The sequence below is a fragment of the Jaculus jaculus genome, chromosome 7 (genome assembly GCF_020740685.1).
Source record: "Jaculus jaculus isolate mJacJac1 chromosome 7, mJacJac1.mat.Y.cur, whole genome shotgun sequence".
Lineage (NCBI taxonomy): Eukaryota > Metazoa > Chordata > Mammalia > Rodentia > Dipodidae > Jaculus > Jaculus jaculus.
This window is the reverse complement of record NC_059108.1, coordinates 143,990,932-144,014,135: the sequence shown is the minus strand read 5'-3', so window position 1 is coordinate 144,014,135 and position 23,204 is coordinate 143,990,932. Positions and strand designations below refer to the sequence as shown.

General features: G+C 42.5%; 2 protein-coding genes across 4 annotated transcripts in view; one reads left to right on the top strand and one right to left on the bottom strand.

Annotated features, from left to right (window-relative positions):
* The window catches only part of Bbof1 (basal body orientation factor 1), a 59,062-nt gene extending 39,193 nt beyond the window's left edge, over positions 1-19,869 (top strand). For all 3 annotated transcript variants that reach the window (XM_045155091.1, XM_045155090.1, XM_045155092.1), the window contains 5 exons: positions 2,370-2,863; positions 7,320-7,421; positions 10,709-10,783; positions 11,074-11,186; positions 19,433-19,869. In XM_045155091.1, the coding sequence (XP_045011026.1) occupies positions 2,370-2,863; positions 7,320-7,421; positions 10,709-10,783; positions 11,074-11,173 (771 nt within the window). In that variant the 3' untranslated portion in view covers positions 11,174-11,186; positions 19,433-19,869. The remainder of the gene's footprint in view (positions 1-2,369; positions 2,864-7,319; positions 7,422-10,708; positions 10,784-11,073; positions 11,187-19,432) is intronic.
* Positions 14,841-23,204, bottom strand: part of Aldh6a1 (aldehyde dehydrogenase 6 family member A1) — a 29,362-nt gene continuing 20,998 nt past the window's right edge. Inside the window, exons 7-12 of the mRNA XM_045155089.1 lie at positions 22,876-22,997; positions 21,949-22,138; positions 21,328-21,509; positions 19,940-20,119; positions 19,557-19,655; positions 14,841-15,733 (exon numbers count right to left, since the gene is read on the bottom strand). Of these exons, the coding sequence (XP_045011024.1) occupies positions 15,629-15,733; positions 19,557-19,655; positions 19,940-20,119; positions 21,328-21,509; positions 21,949-22,138; positions 22,876-22,997 (878 nt within the window). The 3' untranslated portion in view covers positions 14,841-15,628. The remainder of the gene's footprint in view (positions 15,734-19,556; positions 19,656-19,939; positions 20,120-21,327; positions 21,510-21,948; positions 22,139-22,875; positions 22,998-23,204) is intronic.

Here is a 23,204-nt window from a genome sequence, read left to right as displayed (position 1 = left end):
GGGCCTCTTACCACTGCAAATGAACTCCTTCAACTGAACTCCTTCAAATGCACTACTTCAAGCATCTGGCTTTACATGGGTACTGGGGATCAAACCTGGGTCATCAGTATTTATAAGCAAGTGTCTTTAACTGCTGAATAATCATCACAGCCCTCCTTATAGATTTCTTAGTGTTTTATTATATATTTTGAGAATATAACATATATAACCTGTAAAAATTCTAAGAGGAGCCGGGTGTGGTGGTGCACACCTTTAATCCCAGCACTTGGGAGGCAGAGGTAAGAGGATCGCCATGAGTTCAAGGCCACCCTGAGACTACATAGTGAATTCCAGGTCAGCCTGGACTAGAGTGAGACCCTACCTCGAAAAACCAAAACCAACCAAACAAACAAACAAAACTAAAAGGAGGCTGGAGAGATGGCTCAGTAATTAAAGGCACTTTCTTGCAAAGCCTGCTGGCCTGGGTTCAGTTCCCCAGTATCCACATTAAAGCCAGATGAACAAAATGGTACATGCGTCTGGAATTCATTTGCAATAGCAAGAGGTTCATTTTCTATCTGTCTCTCTCAAATAAATAATTAATTTAATTTAATATTTTAAAATTTTGGGGGCTGGAGAGATGGCTTAGCAGCTGCCTGTGAAACCTAAGGACCCAGACTTGATTCCCCAGTACCCATGTAACACTAGATGCATAAGGTGGCACATGTGTCTGGAGTTCGTGGCTAGAGGCACTGGTGTATCCAATCTCTCTATCTGCCTCTTTCTCTTTTCCAATAAATAAGCAAATTAATGATGTATCCATATAAAGTATGTAATAAAAAACAGTCTAAATAAATTTTGGATTTTTTAAAAAGTTTTTTAAATTTTTATTTATTTATTTGAGAGAGGAAAAGAGGCAGAGTGAGAGAGAGAGAGAGAGAGAGAGAGAGAGAGAGAGATATTGGGCACGCCAGGGCTTCCAGCCATTGCAAATGAACTCCAGACACATTCGCACCCTTGTGCATTTGGCTTACATGGGTACTGGGGCGCCTTAACCGCTAAGCCATTTCTCCAGCCCTGTTTTTTTTTTTTTTTTTTTTTTTTGAGGTAGGGTCTCACTCTACCCCAGGATGACCTGGAATTCATTATGTAGTCTCAGGTTGGCCTGAAACTCACAGGGATCTTAGGACCTCTGCCTTCTGAGTGCTGGAATTAAAGGCATACACCATCACACCTGGCACTATTTTAAAAATTTCAAAGTTTGAAAAATTCATAATTAGCAAAATCAGTAGGGTGACTTTACAAGTCTATACAATGATTACTCTTTACAGAAATATCACCAAACTCAGTTCTCATTAAGTAATAGAAACTTTTAAATTTTTAATGATATATATATATATATATATATATATATATATATATATATATATACTTTTTTTTTTTTTTTTTGAGGTAGGATTTCACTCTTACCCAGGCTGACCTGGAATTCACAATGTAGTCTCAGGCTGGTCTTGAACTCACAGTGATCCTCCTACATCTGCCTCCTGAGTGCTTGGATTAAAGGGGTATACCACCATGCCCAGCTTATTTATTTATTTATTTATTTGAGAGAGAGAGAGAGAGAGAGAGAGAGAGAAAATGGGCATGGCAGGGCCTCTAGTCACTGCGCCCAAACTTCAGATGTATGCACCACCATGTGCATCACAGCAAGTGCCTTAACCACTAAACCATCTCTCCAGCCCAAAGAAGTGGAATTTTTTGAGTAACTTGCTTTTTTTTTTTCCGAGGTAGGGTCTCACTCTGGTCCAGGCTGACCTGGAACTCACAGCGATCCTCCTACCTCTGCCTCCCAGTGCTGGGATTAAAGAAGTGCACCACCATGCCCGGCTACTATTGCTTTTTATTTATTTATTTATTTATTTGTTTATTTATTTTTATTTTTTTTTAAGATTTTTATTTATTTATTTGATTATTTGAGAGTGACAGAGAGAGAAAGAGGCAGATAGAGAGTGAGAGAGAGAATGGGCGCGCCAGGGCTTCCAGCCACTGCAAACGAACTCCAGACCGAGCGCCCCCTTGTGCATCTGGCTAACGTGGGACCTGGGGAACTGAGCCTCAAACCGGGGTCCATAGGCTTCACAGGCAAGCGCTTAACCGCTATGCCATCTCTCCAGCCCCCCCCCTTTTTTTTTATTTTTTTGAGATAGGGTCTCGCTATATCCCAGGCTGACCTGGGATTCACTGTGTAGTCTCATGCTGGTGTCAAGTTCATGGCATTCCTCCTACCTCTGTCTCCCAAGTGCTGGTATTAAAAGGCATGCACCACCATACCCGGCTTTAAGTTCTATAATGTTAAAAAAAAGCCACCTCTTTACTTTTTCTGTTTTTAGGAGGTCAATGATCTATTGATTAAGGAAAAGATCGTACAACTTACTCAGCAGAGATCACAAATCCAAACTCTTAAGAAGAAGGTGCAAAACTTGGAGAATGCTCTGACTTACATGACCACAGAGTTTGAAACTGAGGTTTTGAAACTGCAGCAACAGGCAATGATAGAGAACCAGGCGGGGCAGGTAGAAATCGACAAGCTGCAGCAACTTCTTCAGATGAAGGACAAGGAAATGAATCGAGTGAAGAAGCTGGCTAAGAACATACTGGATGAGAGAACAGAAGTAGAAAAGTTCTTTCTAGATGCATTATATGATGTGAAGCAACAGATCCTAATAAGTAGAAAGCAGTACAAGCAAATAGCACAATCTGCTTTCAATGTACAAATGAATAGAGCATGTGCAGGAAAAGCAGAGTATCCCAAAATCAGGACATTTGATGGCAGAGAACACAGCACCAACAGTGTGAATCAGGATCTTATGGAGGCTGAAAAATGGTACTAGCAACACTATCCTTTTTTTTTTTTTTTTTTTAATGTCGTCTCAGGGTTGCCTTAAATTCATGGCAATCCTCCTATCCTAACTTTTTGTGTTACTAGTTTTATTTCCTTTAAAGGAATCAGAACTTGGGCTGGAGAGATGGCTTAGCTGTTAAGGTGCTTGCCTGCAAAGCCAGAAGACCCAGGTTCGATTCCCCAGTACCCATGTAAAGCCAGATGCACGAGGTGGCACATGTGTCTGGAGTTTGTTTGCAGCGGCTAGAAGCCCTGGTGTACCCATTTTCTCTCTCTCTCAAATAAGTAAATAAATATTAAAAAATAACTCATCCAGGTGTGGTGGTTCATGCTAGTGATTTTAGCACTTAGAAGTTTGAGACAGAAGGACTGCCAGTCTGGACAACAGTGAGTTGTAGGTCTCAGCATCCTCCTACAACCTCCCAAAGTTCAGAATAAGTGGGATTTGGTAAACCTTAGTGTCGAGTAGATTTCTTTGTATGTGTGTGTATGTATGTCATGGCATGCATGTGGTGGTCAGAGGACAACCTCGAGGTGTCTCTTCACTTTCCACCTAATTTGAAAGTCTCTCTTATTTGCTGCTGTAACACCCCAGATGATCTGGTCTGTGAGCTTTGGGATTCTCCTGAGTGACTCCCATTGCCGTAGGCTCCTTGGAATCACAAGCAAATGGCATCACCTGTGTCAGGCTTTACATGGGTTCTGGGAATTCAAACTCCACTAGTCGTTAGGATTGAGCAGCAAGTACTTTTAACCACTGAGATGTCACTCATCTTTTCTTAATTTTTAATTTTTTAAAATTTTTATTAGCATTTTCCATGATTATAAAAAAATATCCCATGGTAATTCCCTCCCTTTCCCTCACACTTTCCCCTTTGAAATTCCATTCTCCATCATATTACCTCCCCATCTCAATCATATATACAATACATATATACAATATCAACCTATTAAGTACACTCCTCCCTTCCTTTCTCTTCCCTTTATGTCTCCTTTTTAACTTACTGGCCTCTGCTACTAAGTATTTTCATTCTCACGCAGAAGCCCAATCATCTGTAGCTAGGATCCACATATGAGAGAGAACATGTGGTGCTTGGCTTTCTGGGCCTGGGTTACCTCACTTAGTATAATCCTTTCCAGGTCCATCCATTTTTCTGCAAATTTCATAACTTCATTTTCTTTACCGCTGAGTAGAACTCCATTGTATAAATGTGCCACATCTTCATTATTCATTCATCAGTTGAGGGACAGCTAGGCTGGTTCCATTTCCCAGCTAGTACAAATTGAGAAGCAATAAACATGGTTGAGCACGTACTTCTAAGGAAATGAGATGAGTCCTTCGGATATATGCCTAGGAGTGCTATAGCTGGGTCATATGGTAGATCAATCTTTAGCTGTTTTAGGAACCTCCACACTGATTTCCACAATGGCTGGACCAGATTGCATACCCACCAGCAGTGTAGAAGGGTTCCTCTTTTTCCACATCCCCGCCAACATTTATGATCATTTATTTTCATGATGGAGGCCAATCTGACAGGAGTGTCACTCATCTTTATAACCCCTATGCTTAGCATATTATCTGAGGCTTAATCTATAGTAGTACAGGCTGATCTGGCACTCAGTCTGTAGTTCCAGACTAGCCTTGACCTCACAGTGATCCTCCTACATCTGCCTCCCAAGTGCTAGGATTAAAGGAGTGTGCCACCATGCCCAGCTAAACAAAATATTTTTAAAAAACTTATTTTTCTTTCTTTTTGAATTTTCCTTCTTCCTTCCTTCCTTCCTTCCTTTCTAGTTTATTATTTATTTATTTATTTGAGAGCGACAGGCAGAGAGAAAGAGACAGAGAGAGAAAGAGAGAGAGAGAGAGAACGGGCATGCCAGGGCCTCCAGCCACTGCAAACGAACTCCAGATGTGTGTTCCCCCTTGTGCATCTGGCTAATGTGGGTCCTGGGGAATTGAGCCTCCAACCAGGGTCCTTAGGCTTCACAGGCAAGTGCTTAATGCTAAGCCATCTCTCCAACCCCCCCCCCCTTTTTTTGAGGTAGTGTCTTACTCTAGTCCAAGCTGACTTGGAATTCACTATATAGTCTCAGGGTGGCCTCTTAACTCACAGTGATCCTCCTACCTCTGTCGCCTGAGTGCTGGGATTAAAAACATGTACCACCACACCTGACAAAAAAATTATTTTTGTGTATTAGAGAAATAGCAAGAGAGAATATGGGCATGCCAGGACGTCTTGCTACTACAAACAAACTCCAGACACATGTGCCACTTTGTACATCTGGCTTTATGTGGGTACTGGGGAACTGAACCCTGGCTATCAGTCTTTGCAAGCAAGTTCCTTAATCACTGAGCAATCTCTCCAGCTCTATAATAATTCTTTGTTATACAAAAATGTTCTTTAAAAAATTTATTTGCCGAGCATGGTTGCACACGCCTTTAATCCCAGCACTCGGGAGGCAGAGGTAGGAGAATTGCCATGAGTTTGAGTCCACCCTGAGGCTACATAGTGAATTCCAGGAGAGCCTGAGCTAGAGTGAAACCCTACCTCAAAAAAACAACAAAAAAATTTTTTTTTAAAATTTGTTTGAAAGAAAGAGGAAAAAGCAGAAAGAGTGAATGGGCATGCATGGGCCCCCAGCCACTGCAGACAAACTCCAGACACATGTTCCCCCTTGTGCATCTGGCTTATGTGGGTCCTGGGGAATTGAACCAGGGCCCTTAGGCTTCACAGGCAAATGCCTTAACCACTAATCCATTTTTCCCAGCCCATACAGACATGTTCTATGGATTGGAGGGCACTGAATAATGTCCCCTCATTATTGTCTTAAATTTTTTTTAAATTATTTACTTTTTATTTATTTGAGAGCAACAGAGAGAGAAAGAGGGGGAGACAGAGACAGAGAGAGAGAGAGAGAGAGAGAGAATGAATGGGCACGCCAGGCCATCCAGCCACTGCAAACGAACTCCAGACGCAGCATCCCCTTGTGCATCTGGCTAACGTGGGTCCTGGGGAATCGAGCCTTGAACCAGGGTCCTTAGGCTTCCCAGGCAAGCGCTTAACCGCTAAGCCATCTCTCCAGCCCTGTCTTAAATTTTTTTTGTTTATTTAATTTATTTATTTGTGAGCGACAGACAGAGAGAGAAGGAGGCAGATAGATCGAGAGAGAATGGGTGTGCCAGGACCTTCAGCCACTGCAAATGAACTCCAGATGCATGCACACCTTGTGTATCTGGCTTATGTGAGTTCTGGGAAATCAAGCCTTGAATTGGAGTCCTTAGGCTTCACAGGCAAGCACTTAACCACTAAGCCATCTCTCCAGCCCCTCATTATTGTCTTAATTGAATGTCTCTCTCAATTTCTAATTTTCAAAATACACGTAGAGATCTTCTGCCACTATGATAAAATGAAAGTGGAATGCTTGAGACAGTTGCAGACTATATACAATGACTGTTTCCTGTTAGCATCTTATCTCTTTTTTTTTTTTTTTAAACTCCAGATACATGTGCCACTTTATGCATCTGGATTTACATGGGTACTGGGGATTGAACCCATGCCTTCAGGCTTTGCAGGCAAGAGCCTTAACCTCTGAGCAATATCTCCAGCCCCGCATCTTATCTCTTAGCAGTCTTCCCTCTACAAACCCAATGATTAACTCATAGTACATGTCTTTTTATCATTCATCTTAAAGGCTAACATTGGAGCACATGTGGTAGCATGCATCTTTAGTCCCAGCACTCTGGAGGCTGAGGTGAAAGGATAGCTGTGAGTTTGAGGCTTCCTGAGACTACATAGTGAATTCCAGGTCAGCGTGGGCTAGAGCGAGACCCTAACTCAAAAAAACGTAAAAAGCCTGGCGTGGTGGTGCACGCCTTTAATCCCAGCACTTGGGAGGTCTCATGGTAGCCCAGGCTGAACTGGAACTCACTCTTTAATTCCAGGCTGGCTTCAAACTCACAGTGATCCTCCTATCTCTGCCTCCAGAGTGCTGGGAAGGTGTGTACCACTACACCCAGCTTTACAAGACTCACATTTTAAAAGACTGAGTAGCATGCTGATATAGTTTGTATTTTATTTATTTATTTAAAAATATATTTTAGTTATTTATTTGAGAGAAAGAAAGAGGGAGGGAGGGAGGGAGGGAGGGAGAGAGAGAGAGAGAGAGAGAGAGAGAGAGAGAGAGAGAGAGGGAGAGAGAGAGAGAGAAAGAATATGGGTGTGTCGGGGCCTCCAGCCACTGCAAACGAACTCCAGATGCATGAGCCACCTTGCACATCTGGCTTACGTGGGTCCTGGAGAGTAGAACAGGGATCCTTGGGCTTTGCAGGCAAACACTTTAGCCGCTAAGCCATCTCTCCAGCCCCAGTTTGTATTTTTTAACAAGAAGAAAAGCTTATTTTGACCTCTTTCTTTTTCACTTTTACTTTCTTTAGGCCAAATATTCAGAGAAATGTGGATATTGGAGATTTGACCTGGGAGCAGAAGGAGAAAGTCTTACGATTGCTTTTTGCAAAAATGAATGGTTTTGCTGCTAGGTAATTTCCTTTTTTAAAAAAAAAATTATTTGAGAGTGACAGAGAGAGAGAGAGAGAGAGAGAGAGAGAGAGAGAGAGAGAGAGAGAGAGAGGGGAAGGCAGGCAGAGAGCAAGAGAGAGAATGGGCGCACCAGGGCTTCCAGCTACTGCAAATGAACTCCAGACACGTGTGCCCTCTTGTGCGTCTGGCGTGGGTCCTGGGGAATCGAGCCTCGAACTGGGGTCCTTAAGTTTCACAGGCAAGCTCTTAACCACTAAGCCATCTCTCCAGCCCGGTAATTTCCTATTTTTGCAATGAAATGGCAAGCTGTTATCAAACCTAGAAACCACTTAGGCACAATCAATGTATTCTTAGAATTAGGGGAAATATCTTAATGCTCAGTTCCCAGAGACAAATATCAGAAGGTGAGTGAATGAACATGAAAACAAAAGATAACTTGGAGAAGGGAGAGGAAAAAAAAATCTTAGATGCCTAAGGTGATTCTGCTATGTTTGCTAAGAAGTTGCACAGCTGTTAAAACTTTTTGATTTTTTTTCCAGTTTTTTCAAGGCCCAGGCTGACCTGATACTCTGTAGTTCCAGGCTGGCCTTGAATTCACAGTGATTCTCTTACCTTTGCGATTAAACACGTGCACCCCCCCCCATGCCCAGCTCCCAGCTTTAATTTCGATGAATCTTAGACTACTCAGAAAGGCCTGAGCTTACATGGTTGGAGATCTAGAGTTCTATGTAGTCTACTTTTCTGCCTTGAAGGAATATAAACAGGAGTAAACCATGTTCTCATATTCTTCCACTTTTAGAATACACAGGGCCAGTGATCTCAGAGCTGACTTAAAACTGTAAGCTAAAGTGGCCCTTTCTTCTCATTAGCTGCTTCTGGTTGGGTGTTTAGGTCCCCCGAACACAACTCCTATACCAAGTGAAAGGTGTGTGAGATGGTCTTTTTAAAAAAATTGTTTGTAAACTGGTCATGGCAGATGCTTTTAAATTCCAGCACTAGGGAGGCAGAGGTAGAAGGATCACCATGAGTTCTTGGCCACCCTGAGACTACATAGTGAATTCCAGATCAGCCTGAGCTATAATGAGACCCTATCTCAATAATTTTTTTTTTGGTTTTTCAAGGTAGAGTCTCCCTATAGCCCCAGGCTGACCTGGAATTCACTATGTAGTCTCAGGGTAGCCTTGAACTCACAGCAATTCTCCTACCTCTACCTCCCGAGTGATGAGATTAAAGGCATGTGCCACCATACCTGGCTGTCTTTTACCTTTAAAAAAAAACATTTTTATTTATTTGAGAGAGAGAGAAAAAGGGGCAGAGAGAGAGGGAGTGTGTGTGTGACTGCCAGGACCTCAGCCACTGCAAACGAACTCCAGGCGCATTCGCCACCTTGTGCATCTGGCTTACATGGGTCCTGAGCAATCAAACCTGGATCCTTCAGCTTTGCACGCAAGTGCCTTTAACGATTCAGCTATCTCTCTATCCCTTTCTCCATCTCTTTAGGAAATCTAGAAGGGTACCAGTGGCACAAATTTAAAAATATTTTAGTTAGCTGGGCATGGTGGTGAATGCCTTTAATCCCAGCACTTGGGAGGCAGAGGTAGGAGGATCTCCATGAGTTTCAGGCCACCCTGAGACTACAGAGTGAATTCCAGGTCAAACTGAGCTACAGTGAGACCCTACCTTGAAAAAGAAAAATATTTATTTATTTGCCAGCAGAGAGAAAGTGAGAGAGAGAGAGAATGGGCACAAGACCTCTAGCTGCTGGCCTGGAGAGATGGCTCAGGGGTTAAAGGTACTTGCCTGCAAAACCTGATATTATGGGTTAGATCCCTCAGTACCCACGTAAGGCCAGATGTACAAAATGGTGCATGCATCTAGAGTTCGATTTCAGTGGCAGGAGGCCCTGGCATGCTGTGGCGGTTTGATTCAGGTGTCCTTCATAAACTTATGTGTTGTGAATTCTAGGTTCACAGCTGGTGACAATTTGGGAACTGGAACCTCCTGGAAGTGATGTGTTGCTGGGGATGGGCTTATAGGTGTTATAGCCAGCTTCTCCTTGCCAGTGTTTGGCACACTTTCCTGCTGCTGTTGTCCACCTGAGGTTGACCAGGAGGTGACACCCACCCTCTGCTCATGCCGTTGTTTCCCCTGTCATCATGGAGCTTCCCCTTGAGTTCATAAGCCAAAATAAACAAGCTGCTCTTGGTCTGGTGTTCTCTGCCAGCAATGCAAAGCTGATTACAACATATGCTGTACTCATTCTAGTAGCCTTTTTCTCTTTCAAATAGAATTATTTAAAAAATAAAACAAACAAAAAAATAAATAAGACAAAAGTCTATCCAACTAGAGCAATTTACCCTAAACATATTTTAAATATTTTTAAAATTTATTTGTAAGCAGGGGGGGGGGTGGAGAATGGGTGCACCAGGGCCTCTAGCTGCTGCAAATGAATGCCAGATGCATGTACCACTTTGTGTGTTTGGCTTTATGTGGGTACTGGGGAATTGAACCTGAGTCTTTAGACTTTGCAGGCAAGTTCCTTAATCACTAAGCTATCCAGCTCTGTGCACTTTTTTGTTTTTTTGAGGTAGGGTCTCATTCTAGGTCAGGCTGACCTGGAACTCAGAGTGGCCTTGAACTCATGGTGATCCTCCTACTTCTGCCTTCCAAGGGCTGGGATTAAAGGCATATGCCACCATGCCCGGCTTCTTTGGTTTTTCAACGTAGGATATTGCTCTAGCCCAAACTGCTCTGTAATTCACTCTGTAGTCCTGGGCTGGCCTCCAACTCACAGTGATCCTCCTACCTCAGTCTTCCCAAGTGTTGGGATTAAAGGTGTGTACTACACTATCACACCTGACTACTCTGTACTTTTTTTTTTTTTTGAGGTAGGATCAGATTCTAGCTCAGGCTGACCTGGAATTCACTATGTAGTCTCAGGCTGGCCTTGAACTCATGGCAATCCTACCACTACCTCTGCCTCTCGAGTGCTGGGATTAAAGGCATGTGCTACCACACCTGTGTACTCTGCACTTTTTTTTTTTTTTTTTTTTGGTTTTTCGAGGTAGGGTCTCACTCTAGCCCAGGCTGACCTGGAATTCACTATGGAGTCTCAGGGTGGCCTCGAACTCTTGGCGATCCTCCTACCTCTGCCTCCCGAGTGCTGGGATTAAAGGCGTGCGCCACCACGCCCGGCTTACTCTGCACTTTTTAAAAGGTGTAGTTGAAATATGAGGACATTAGAAGAAATTGCCTCATTATATTTGTTGATTTTGACCTATTACAGGAAATACAGCCAGAGTTCTAAGCCTCCTGTTCCAGACTACATTGCTTCTGATAGTGGAGAAGTGAAAGAATTGAGGTAAGATTTCTCCTTTCAAAGTTATTTGTACAAGTGCCTGATCACGATGGTTCTTATGAACATCTTAATGTCCTAGAGTTGGGTGAATAATATGACAATTTTCTTGAGGTAGTCTCACTCTTAGCCCAGGTTGACCTGGACCTCACTCTGTAGTCCCAGGATGGTCTGGAACTCACTCGTACTTCTGCCTTCCAAGTGCTGGGATTAAAGGTGTGCACCATCATGGCTGGCTGCAATGTGTTCTTAACTAAATTCCACTCATTTTGACTGTTATTTTGTCATTATTTTAGGAATGACAGTAAGCTTCCAGATCCAGTCTTCATCACCCAGCAAATTCCCATACTGAACCCTGATGAAACAGTGGCATCCAGTATTCCGAAAGAATTATAGGATTCTTAACATAGTAAGAAATCTGTAATCTAAACACTATATTACTGTTACCTAGCACCATAAAGCTTGCTAATTCACAGTTCTCTATGAGCCAGTCAACTCTTAGGAATCAGTAGAAAAGTAACAAATAGCACTGGTATGACATCATGGAAATTAAAAAAATATATATATTTTATTTTTATTTATTTATTTGAGAGAGGGAAAGAGGGAGAAAATGGGCACGCCAGGGCCTCCAGCCGTTGCAAACGAACTCCAGACACATGTGCCACCTTGTACAACTGGCTTACACGGGTCCTGGGGAATCAAACTGAGGTCCTTTGGCTTTGCAGGCAAGCGTCTTAACTGCAAAGCCGTCTCTCCAGCCCCATGGAAATTTTCTAATATTTTATTTTATGTTTATTTATTTATTCATGGTAGAAAGAGAATAGGGTGCAACAGAGCCTCTAGCCACTGCAAACAAACTCTAGACACTTGTGCTACCATGTGCATCTGGCTTATGGTGGGTTCTGGAGAATTGAACCTGGGTCCTTAGGCTTCGGAGGCAAGTGCCTTAACTGCTAAGCTATCTCTAGCCCATGGAAAGTTTTATGACTAAATAGTCACACTAAGGTATGTTATATATACTTGTTCCTCTTTCTGTATGGAGAACCTAGAGATTACTTTTTGGGTTTTTTGTTTGTTTATTTTTATTTATCTGAGAGCAACAGTGAGAGAGAGAGAAAGAGGCAGAGAGCAAGAGAGAGAATGGGCGCACCAGGGCTTCCAGCCACTGCAAACAAACTCCAGACGTGTGCGCCCCCTTGTGCATCTGGCTAACGTGGGTCCTGGGGAACCGAGCCTCGAACTCGGGTCCTTGGGCTTCACAGGCAAGCACTTAACCACTAAATCATCTCTCCAGCCCTTGTTTTGTTTTTTTGAGGTAACTCAGGCTGACCAGAATTCACTATGTAGTCCCAGGGTGGTCTCGAACTTAAGGCAGTTCTCCTACCTCTGCCTTGCGAGTGCTGATGTGCGCCACCACACCTAGCTCTAGAGATTACTTAAAAAAAATATTTCATGATGCCAGGTGTGGTGGGGCACACCTTTAATCCCAGCATCCAGAGGCAGAGGTAGGAGGATCGCCATGAGTTCGAGGCCACCCTGAGACTACATAGTGAATTCCAGGTCAGCCTGAGCCAGAGTGAGACCCTACCTCGAAAAACAAAACAAAACAAACAAAAAAAAAAGGATATTTTATATTTATTTATTTATTTGAGAGAGAGTGAGTGAATGGGCACACCCAAGCTTCCAGCTGCTGCAAACAAACTCCAGAAGCATGCACCACCTTCTGCATCTGACTTAGATCAGTCCTGTGGAATAAAATCTGGGTCCTTTGGCTTTGTGCAAGTGCCTTAACAGCTAAGCCATCTCTCTAGCCCATCTTATTTATTTATTTTGGTTTTTCGAGGTAGGTAGGGTCTTGCTGTAGCTCAGGTTGACCTGGAATTCACTATGGAGTCTCAGGATGGCTTCGAACTCGCAGCAATCCTCCTACCTCTGCTTCCAGAGTGCTGGGATTAAAGGCGTGCGCTACCATGCCCACCTGTCATCATTTTTTTTTTGTTTATTTATTTACTTGAGAGCGACAGACAGAGAGAGAAAGAGGCAGATAGAGATAGAGAGAGAGAGAATGGGCACGCCAGGGCCTCCAGCCACTGCAAACGAACTCCAGACGCATGTGCCACCTTCTGGCTTACGTGGGTCCTAGGGAATCAAGCCTGGAACCGGGATCCTTAGGCTTCACCGGCAAGCGTTTAACCACAAAGCCATCTCTCCAGCCCCCATCATTTTGTTTTAAAGTGGCTTTGAAGAAGAAAGGATTCAGTGGAGGGCAGATTTGGGAGGGTGGTGAGAGGGGATTTTATAATGGAATGTTTTTATTTATGGAAATTGTCAATTAATTTCTTTTTTTCAAGGTAGAGTCTTGCTGTTGTCCAGGTCGACCTAATTTACTACATAGTTTCAGTGTGACTTTGAATTCGTGGCAATCCTCTTTCCTACCTCTGCCTCCCAAGTGCTAGAATTAGAGGCATGCACCACCATATCCAGCTGTCATTAAATTTTTTTTTTTTTTTTGTTTTTTTGAGATAGGGTTTCACTCTAGCCCAGGCTGACCTAGAATTCACTATGGAGTCTCAGGGTGGTCTCGAACTCACAGCAATCCTCCTACCTCTGCCTCCCGAGTGCTGGGATTAAAGGCGTGTGCCACCACGCCCGGCTCTGTCATTAAAATTTTCAAGTGACTTTCTTTATATCTAAGCAAAATACTAGAAGTTGTATTTAATTCTATTTGGAATTTAGATAATAATAACCTTTTCCTTTTTGGAGGCAAGGTCTAACTTAAGCTCAGGCTGTCCTGGAACTCACTCTGATCCTCTTTCCCCAGCCTCACAAGTGCTGGAACTAAAGATGTGTACCACCATACATGGCAATAACCTTTTTTAACCCAGCCTAAAGTTGTTGGATTAGATTGAATATCACCTGTGTTTTATAAGTGATAAACAAGGGGCAGTATATTCACAGACTATAAATTTCTATTGCCACACCTTTAAGGACATGCACCAAAAAAAGACTCAGTGGGCGTAGTAGCGCATGCCTTTAATCTCAGCACTCAGGATGCAGAGGTAGGAGGATCACTATGAGTTTGGGACCAGTCTGAGACTACATAGTTAATTCCAGGTCAGCCTAGGTTAGAGCAAGAATCTACCTCAAAAAAGCCAATAAAAAAAAAAAAAAAAGAGGAAAAAGAAAAAAGACTCAGTAGGGTGGTATTTTGTTATTCATTACTTAAATGACTATGCTTCTGGTATTTTCTGCAGCAGGTAGTAGAATCTTCAAGTCCTCTAAATACACATCAAGTCCTCTAAATACACCAGTGGGAGCTGCTACTTCTTTTTTTGTTTTTTTTTTTGAGGTAGGGTCTCACTCTAGCCAGGCTGACCTGGAATTTACTCTGTAATCTCAGGGTGGCCTCAAACTCATAGTGATCCTCCTACCTCTGCCTCCCAAGTGCTGGGATTAAAGGCGTGCATCACCAAGCCTGGGTTTTTCAGTGCTTTTAACCACCCTTAGCTCACAGAAAAATACATGGAGTAGGGCAGTACTTTCCAAATGACTATAAAGTATACCAAAAAAATATGACCAATGCCCTCAGGCTAAGTAATGAAGATTAGGCCACCACATACAGCAGCCTTCCAGTTCAGAAAGCTAGGATTCAGAAAGGATGGTGAAACAAAAAGATACTTTGTAGGCAGGCGTGGTGGCACACATCTTTAATCCCAGTACTCAGGAGACAGAGGTAGGAGGATCCCATGAGTTTGAGGCCACCCTGGGACTGCATAGTGAATTCCAGGTCAGCCTGGGCTAGACTGGGACCCTACCTCAAAAACAAAACAAACAAAGACACTGTGTAGCCCACAGTATCTTTGGATTTAAGGTTTAGATATATCAATGTAAAGGCAGTTGAATAAGTGGTAGCAGAAGATTAGCAAAATATTACTTCTCCACTACTTACTACTTTATATACTAGAAAGTTTTCTAAGCACCGACTAATTATTCTACATGAAAAAAAATTATTTAAAAGTATCACTAATGAGAAATGCAGGCAAGAAGAAAGAATAACAAAAAATTTAGCATATAATACTTTGTTAGGCTTATTTAAGGCAAGAGTTGCTCAAGATTGAAACATTCTTTGATTTCTAGGCTTATAAAACTTGTGACTTAATTTTCTAAGGAAACTATGTGCATTTGAATTAATGGCAGAAGTATTGATTAATGACAACTGAAGCAAATCTTGAAGCTTAATATTTGGCACACATGACAAAACGTTGATCATCAGTTACATTCTACATTATCCTGGAGTAGTTTAAGAAGTGAACATGGACAAGACAGTGTTACACAGAGGTCAGGAATCACAAGTGGCAATGAGCAGAAAAGAATCAATTGTCACAAGACTGGGATAAGTAGAAACGGTTACTTATTGTGTAGTGTGGGGACACGTGGCAGTGGGAAAACTGGCATGGTGGAGGGCTGTGTTTGAGGTTCAACCAGAGGGTTCTTCTATTCCATTTCCCTGTCCAAGGGTTCTCCTTCCAATTATTGGAAGATAAGTCCATACACTGACAATCCCCTTCTTCAGGAGAAGTTTTAGAAAATAGGTCTCAGCTCTCTCTGGGTAATCACTTCACAGTTACAATGACTTCAAAACCAGAAGCATGAAGAAGTGGAAAATCTGTTGTCAGTGCTGCTCTAGTGTTTCCTCACTACAACTTTGAAGGCACTCAGTGTTCTGAGAGATTCTGAAGTTACAACATATTCCAATACCAGAAATCTTATTTGAGCAAAGCTGACAGGTGAAGTTGGCCATGAATGAAAGTAGATTACTCAGGCTATACTGAGTCTTGAAGAAGCTTGTTCCTAGCGGCCCATAGTAGGCATGACGACAGCGGGTGAGGAAAGAGAAGCATCCTCTTCTTTCCACTGAGAAGTGATTGTCTTTAGCTGAGTGTAGAATTGGATGCCCTAAAGACAGCAACAACAAAAAAAAAGAATCAGCATGTATTTCTGGGGGTTCACAACTTTTTTTTTTTCTAAATAGTGTCTCACTCTAGTCCAGGCTGACCTGTAACTTACTCTATAGTCCCAAACTGGCCTCAAACTCACAGCCATCCTCCTACCGTGGCCTCCCAAGTGCTGGGATTAAAGGTGTGCAGCCCCATGCCCAGTTTAAATTAGTTTTTGAAGGTGGTACTGAGTGCTATGCACATTCCTATTGGAGTAACAGGTACAGCAAAATTCAGTATGTTCTTCATGAGATCATCTATCTAAAACATTTATGGGGCTGGAGATGTTATCTCAGTTGATAGACTGCTTGCCCAGCATGTACAAAGCACTGGGTTCAATCCCTAGTATGTCATAAACTATGCATGGTAGTGCATGCCTATAATCCCCAGCACTTGGAGGGTAGAGACAGGAGAGTCAAAAGTACAAAGTCGGGCTGGAGGAACGGCTTAGTAGTTAAGGTGTGTGCCTGCAAAGCCAAAGGCCCCAGGTTCGCTTCTCCAGGACCCATGTTTGCCAGATGCACAAGGGGGTGCTCATGTCTGGAGTTTGTTTGCCTTGGCTGGAGGCCGTGGTGGGCCCATTCTCTCACTCTTTCTCTCCCTCACTATCTCTGTCCAATGCATAAATAAATAAATAAATAAATAAATAAATAAAGTACATAGTCGTTCTAAGCTATATAGCAAGTTCAAACTTAGCTTTGGATACATGAGACTGTATCTCAAAAATAAATAAATAAAATACTGTTCCTGGAAAGATGGCTCAAGCATGAAGGAACTTGCCTGTGAGGCTTAAGGACCCAGCTTCAGTTCCCCAGATGCACAAGGTGACACATGCATCTGGAGTTCATTTTCAGTGGCTACAGGCTTAGGAGTGCCCATTCTCTCTCTCTCTCTCTCTCTCTCTCTCTGCCTCTTTCTATTTCTTTCTCTCAAATAAATAAATAAACAAACAAACAAACAAACAAACAAATAAATAAATATAAAGTCGCCAGGTGCGATGGTACATGCCTTTAATCCTAGCACTTGGGAGGCAGAGGTAGGAGGATTGCAGTGAGTTCAAGGCCACCCTGAGACTACAGAGTGAATTCCAGGTCAGTCTGGGCTAGAGAGAGACCCTACCTAGAAAAAAACAAAACAAGCCGGGTGTGGTGGCTCACGCCTTTAATCTCAGCACTTGGGAGGCAGAGGTGGGAGGATTGCCATGAGTTCGAGGCCACCCTGAGACTCTACAGTGAATTCCAGGTCAGCCTGGGCTAGCGTGAGGCCCTACCTTGAAAAACCAAAAACAAACAAACAAACAAACAAAAAAGGAAACAAATAATATATATAAAGTCATTCTAAGCTATACAGCAAGTTCAAGTGTAGCTTTGGATACATGAGACTATCTCAAAATAAATAAATAAAATACTGGACCTGAAGAGATGGCTCAGTGGTTTAAGGCACTTGCTTATAAAGCCTGATAGCCTGGGTTTAATTCTCCTGTAGCCATGTAAAGCTAGATGCACAAAGTGGCACATACATCTGGAGTTTGTGTCCAGTGGCAGGAAGCCCTGGCACCTGTGCGTGCGTTATCTTTCTTTCTAATATATAAATAAGATATTTAGCCAGGTAGCTGGGTGTGGTGGCACATGCCTTTAATTCCAGAACTTGGGTGGCAGAGATAGGAGGATCACCAGAGATTACATAGTGAATTCCAGGTCAGCCTGGGCTACAGTGAAAACCTACCTCGCAAAACCAAAATAAATAAATGAATAAATAGGTGGGCATGGTGGCACACACCTTTAATCCCAGCACTTGGGAGGCAGAGGTAGGAGAATGGCCATGAGTTTGAGGCCTTCCTGAGACTATTACTGAATTCCAGGTTGGTCTGGGCTAGAATAAGACTCTACCTTGAAAAAAAAAAAAAAGAACAAAATACAAAACAAAAACAAAAAATTATGTAATAGGATACACATACTAAACATTCAAACCTTAGCCATCATTAATATACTGAAATTAGAATTTCTAACCTTAGCAGCATTTCAGTAGAAAAATTGAACAATGTTATATGTTACACTTGCAGGCCACTCTTATTTGGGAGTTGTGTATCCTAAGTCATAGCCTTTGCTCACATCTTTCCTCTAAATTTTCTTTATATTTATTTAAGGGAGAGAGTCAGAGAGAAAAAGGTAGACACAGAGAAAGTGAGTAAGGGCGCACCAAGCCTCCTGCAACTACAAACTCCAGATGCATGCAAATCTTTGTGCATCTGGTTTTATGTGGATACTGAGGAATCAAACCCAGGTCATCAGGCTTTTAGCTGTTGAGCCATCTCTCCAGTCCCTTATTTATTTATTTATTCATTTATTTTTTGGTCTTTCGAGGTAGGGTCTCACTCTAGCTCAGGCTGACCTGGAATTCACTATGGAGTCTCAGGGTGGCCTCGAACTCACGGTGTTCCTCCTACCTCTGCCTCTGGAGTGCTGGGATTAAAGGCATGTGCCATCACACCCGGCTCCTTATTTATTTTTTTTAAATTGTTTTATGAGAGAGGTGGGGGGGAGGGGAGAGGGAGGGAGAGAATGGGTACACTAGGGCCTTCAGCCACTATAAATGAACTCCAGACACATGCGCTACCTTGTGCATCTGGCTTACATGGGTCCTGAGGTACTGAACCTGGGTCCTCTGGCTTCGCAGACAAGTGCTTTAACAGCTAAGCCATCCTTCTAGCCCTATAGGGTTTCACTCTAGCTCAGGCTGTCCTGGAATTCATTATAGTCTCAGGGTGACCTTGAACTCATGGTGATCCTCCCACCTGACTCCCAAATGCTGGGATTAAAGGCGTGTGACAACACAACTGGCTAAAGCAGTATTTTTGAGGTGTTGTGGATCAAACGCTGGCCCTTGTGTATTGGCACTCTACAACTTATCTTCACTTCCACTCCTCAATAAAATTTTCTGCAAACAAATATATGTCACAGGAAAAAATGTGCAATGAGAACACACAGAACATCCCATGCTGCATCAAAGACACCCGGGTGGTGGCAGCCAGAGGTGATTTTTCTGGAGGAGTCTACTCTTTTTATTATTTTAAAAATATTTTTATTTATTTATTTGACAGAGAAAGAGAAAGAGAGGAGAAAGAATGGGTGTGCCAGGGCCTTTAGCCACTGTTAACAAACTCCAGAAGCATGTGCTCCTTGTGTATCTGGCTAACGTGGGTCCTGGGGAATTGAACCAGGGTCCTTTAGCTTTGCAGGCAAACACCTTAACTGTTAAGCCATCCATCCATCCCTGATCTTTTTAAACATTTATTTGACATACAGAAAGAGGGCGTGGGGGAGGGGGAGAGAGAGAGAGACAGACAGACAGACAGACAGACACACAGAGAATGGGCGTTGCAGGGCTTCCAGTCACTGCAAATGAACTCCAGATGCATGCACCACCTGTGCATCTGGCTAACCTGGGTCCTTTGGCTTTTGGAGGAGTCTACTCTTTAAACCAAGCCATATGCTAGTAAGTCAGTTACTTAGATCAAAGGGAAGATGGTCACAAGCAGAACAAAAGGCATATGCAGAGGCCTGGACTTCCTCATGCTCTTTCCTCTAAACCTTGTTGCTTTGGTTATTTATGAAGAGACAACTTTGGCAAAATTTGTTAATGTTTAAATCTTTTCTAGGGGACTTTCTGAGAAACCATCTGGAATAACACGACTTCACAGAAGCTGTTGGCAGCTAGTCATTGCTTCTGAATATGTTCGAGAAAGTTTCTTCAAGGAAAAAAAGTTGTAATTCAAAAGTTACCTGTTTGCCATAGAAATTGGTATCTCCTCTGAAGGAAGATCGAGAGCCGGTGAATGAAAACATTGGCAAAGGCACTGGAATGGGGACATTGACTCCCACCTACGCAAAGGCCAGAACAAATCCACATCAAACACTAAACAAAGACTCAAACTACAGATTCTCCATTTAGATGCACAAAGACAAGAGACCAATTTTATTTAATTTGGTTTTAAAATTTCTTTGGTTTGGCTTTTTTGGAGATACTAATTTTAAAGTCATTTTGTACTGTATCATCCATGCTGTAAATGGGGCATTGTGGGAGATTAAAGGGGCAAGTTTTGAGTAAGCTGCAGTGGTGGATCATTGTCTCCTCTCAGGAAAATGCAAAACTTCTGTTCACAAACCTGTCCAACATCCACCATGTGGGAGTACTTCCGAGCAGTGGCTCCATTGGTAGTGAAGATGGCAGTTCCATTTCCATATGGGTTGTCATTTACAATTTTGATGGCTTCATCCAATGTTTCTGCCTCCAGAACCACAAGAACTGGACCAAAAATCTCCTCTTTATAACAAGTCATATTTGGCTGTTGGAAGTGAAGAATCCAGAAAAGAAGTCAGATTTTAAAAAATTGTTTGTAAATAAATATTTATTTGCAAGCAGAGAGGGAGATAGAAGAAAGACAAAAAGAATGGAGGGGGGGGGGAAGGTTGAGCACGCCTTTAATCCCAGCACTTGTAAGGCAAAGGTAGGAAGATGCCGTGGGTTCAAGGCCAGCCTGAGACTACATAGTGAATTTCAAGTGAGACTCTACCTCAAAAAGAAAAAAGAAAGAATGGGTACTCCAGGGCATCTAGTTGTTATACATGAACTCCAGATGCATGTGCCACTTTGTGCATCCATCTGAAACTGAAGCCAAGTTGACCTGGAATCCACTATACAATCTCAGGCTGGCCTCGAACTCACAGCGCTCCTCCTACCTCTGCCTCCCTCTATCACACCTGGCAAAAATATTTTTTAATATTATTTATTTTCTTCCCCTGGGCCTATGCTAGTATAAAAATAAAGTGATTCTCCATTCAAAAAATATTTAGTTTTAAACACAGAGAGAGAAACAGAAAGAGAAGGACAGAGGGAGAAAGAGACAGAGACCGAACACACCAGGGCCTCTAGCTGCTGTAAATGAACTCAAGATGCATGTGCCACTCTTTCATCCAACTTCACATGGATACTGGGGGTAGGGTGGGGCGGGGTGAATCAAACCTGAGCCTTTAGGCTTTTCAGGTAAGTGCTTAAACCATCTCCAGCCTGTCAGATTTAAAAAAATATATTTTGGGCTGAAGAGATGGCTTAGCGGTTAAGTGCTTGCCTGTGAAGCCTAAGGACCCCAGCTCAATTTCCCAACACCCACGTTAGCCATATGCACAAGAGGGCGCATGTATCTGGAGTTCATTTGCAGTGGCTAGAAGCCCTGGCACGCCGGTTCTCTCTCTCTCTCTCTCAAATAAACAAGAAAATTTAAAAAACCTATTTTATTTTAATGTATTTATTTAAGAGACAGAGGGAGAGTAAGAGGCAGATGCAAAGAGAATGGATGCACCAGGGCCTCTAGCAGCTGCAAATGAATTCCAGATGCACGTGCTACCTTGAATTGGGGTTCTTAGGCTTCACAGGCAAGCGCTTAATCGCGCTAAGCCATCTCTACAGTCCCTCAAAAATAATTTTTTTAAGAGTCTCATAGCCTCTAAGGAACTTTTAGCTCTTATATTTGTGAAGTAATTAAAAGTTGTTTACCTTGACATTTGATATGATGGTTGGTCCAACAAAGTTACCATTTTCATAGCCTTTGACTTTAATTTTTCGCCCATCCAGAAGAATGGAAGCTCCCTCCTTTGTTCCACTATCAATCAGATTACAGACCCGCTCTTTGGCCTGGGGAGTGATTAAGGGGCCAAGATCAGCTCCAGGCTGGTCTCCTACAAACAAAAAATACCTAAGGTTTTTATTAATATCTATTATGAGTGCCAATAGGAGATGAATTTAATTGACAAGCATAATTAAAGGTAAAAGTAAGAATATACATGGGCTGGAGAGATGGCTTAGTGGTTAAGTGCTTGCCTGAGAAGCCTAAGGACCCCGGTTCAAGGCTCGGTTCCCCAGGTCCCACGTTAGCCAGATGCACAAGGGGCGCACACGTCTGGAGTTCGTTTGCAGAGGCTGGAAGCCCTGGCGCGCCCATTCTCTCTCCCTCTATCTGTCTTTCTCTCTGTGTCTGTCGCTCTCAAATAAATAAATAAATAATTAAAAAAATAATAATAAAAAAGAATATACATTATTGCTTCCACTGGACAAGACCAATGGAAAGCCAAGAATTTAATGTCACAAATGCAAACTGTAATACAGGTTACTGGTTACCTGCATTGACTCTCAGTTTTTTGGTGCGCTCCACCAGCTCTGGCAGCCACTTCTTAGCTTCTCCCACAAGAATTGCTGTTGAAAGAGCCATGCAGCGTTGACCTGCTGCTCCAAATGCAGCGCCTACCAGCTGGTTCAGGGTATTTTCCTTATTGGCATCTGGCATGACTACTCCATGGTTTTTGGCTCCCTAAAGAAATACAGAAAGTGCATGGGTCTCCCTAAGTTAAATTCAATTAAACTATGAAATTAAGAATCAGATTTCAAATGAGAGTTTTAGGAAAAGGATTGGAAAATTCATCCTTTGTTGTTTTGGGGACAAAGAGATCCTATTTTTTTTTTTTTTTAAGTTTTGCAGTACTGGGAACAGACTGGTTATAAAGACCAAGAGATACGCTTAGGGTATATATCACTTATTTATTTGTCATTTGTGTGTGTGAGACAGTGTTTTGTTTTTGAGGCAGGATCTCACTCTAGCCCAGGCTGACTGGAACTCACTCTGTAGCCCAGAATGGGCTTGAACTCATAGTGATGCTCCTACCTCAGCCTCTGGTACTAAGATGAAACATGTGCACCGCTACCATGCCCAGCCATGCCCCCAACCTTTTTAAAAAAATCATTAAATAAGGGCTAGAAGCAGAGTATAAAGGAAGAAAATTTGGCTGTTACTTGAAATCTAAAGAACTGAAGTAACATTCTCATGAAGGAATATGTCCTTTGTCACCAAGATGAGCTACATATTTTAAAAGGTGACCACCATAAGATCCTCATAGGGTTTAGGAGCTGAGAAGAAGCCCCTATTCATGAGGAAATAATTAAGAAGCACTGGCCTTAGTGGGATGAATGGCTTGTCTGTTAAAGGGCTATTCCTAGGTAATTTAAATGCATATAACCAAGTTTACGGAGGAAAAAGGAATAAGAAGTCACCATATTGGCTTGAACCCTCTTGCCATTTCTTGACCCTCTCTCGAAGATGTACTCTCCTGCCTGGTTGGATCCCACAAAGCTGATTGCTTTGATGTCCGGATGATCACAAATAAAATTTACAGCTTTAAGAAGAAAATAAATTGTCACCACAAAGAACAAATAATTACAGGTTAAGATAGAAACTCTCCTCTTTCTCCTATGCTTTAAATGTTTCATATGTGGTTTTTTTTCTTCTTCTTCTTCTTCTTTTTTTTTTCAAGTGAGAGTCTTGCTCTAGCCAAGGCTGACCTGGAATTTACTCTATAGTTTTAGGGTGGTCTCGAACTCAT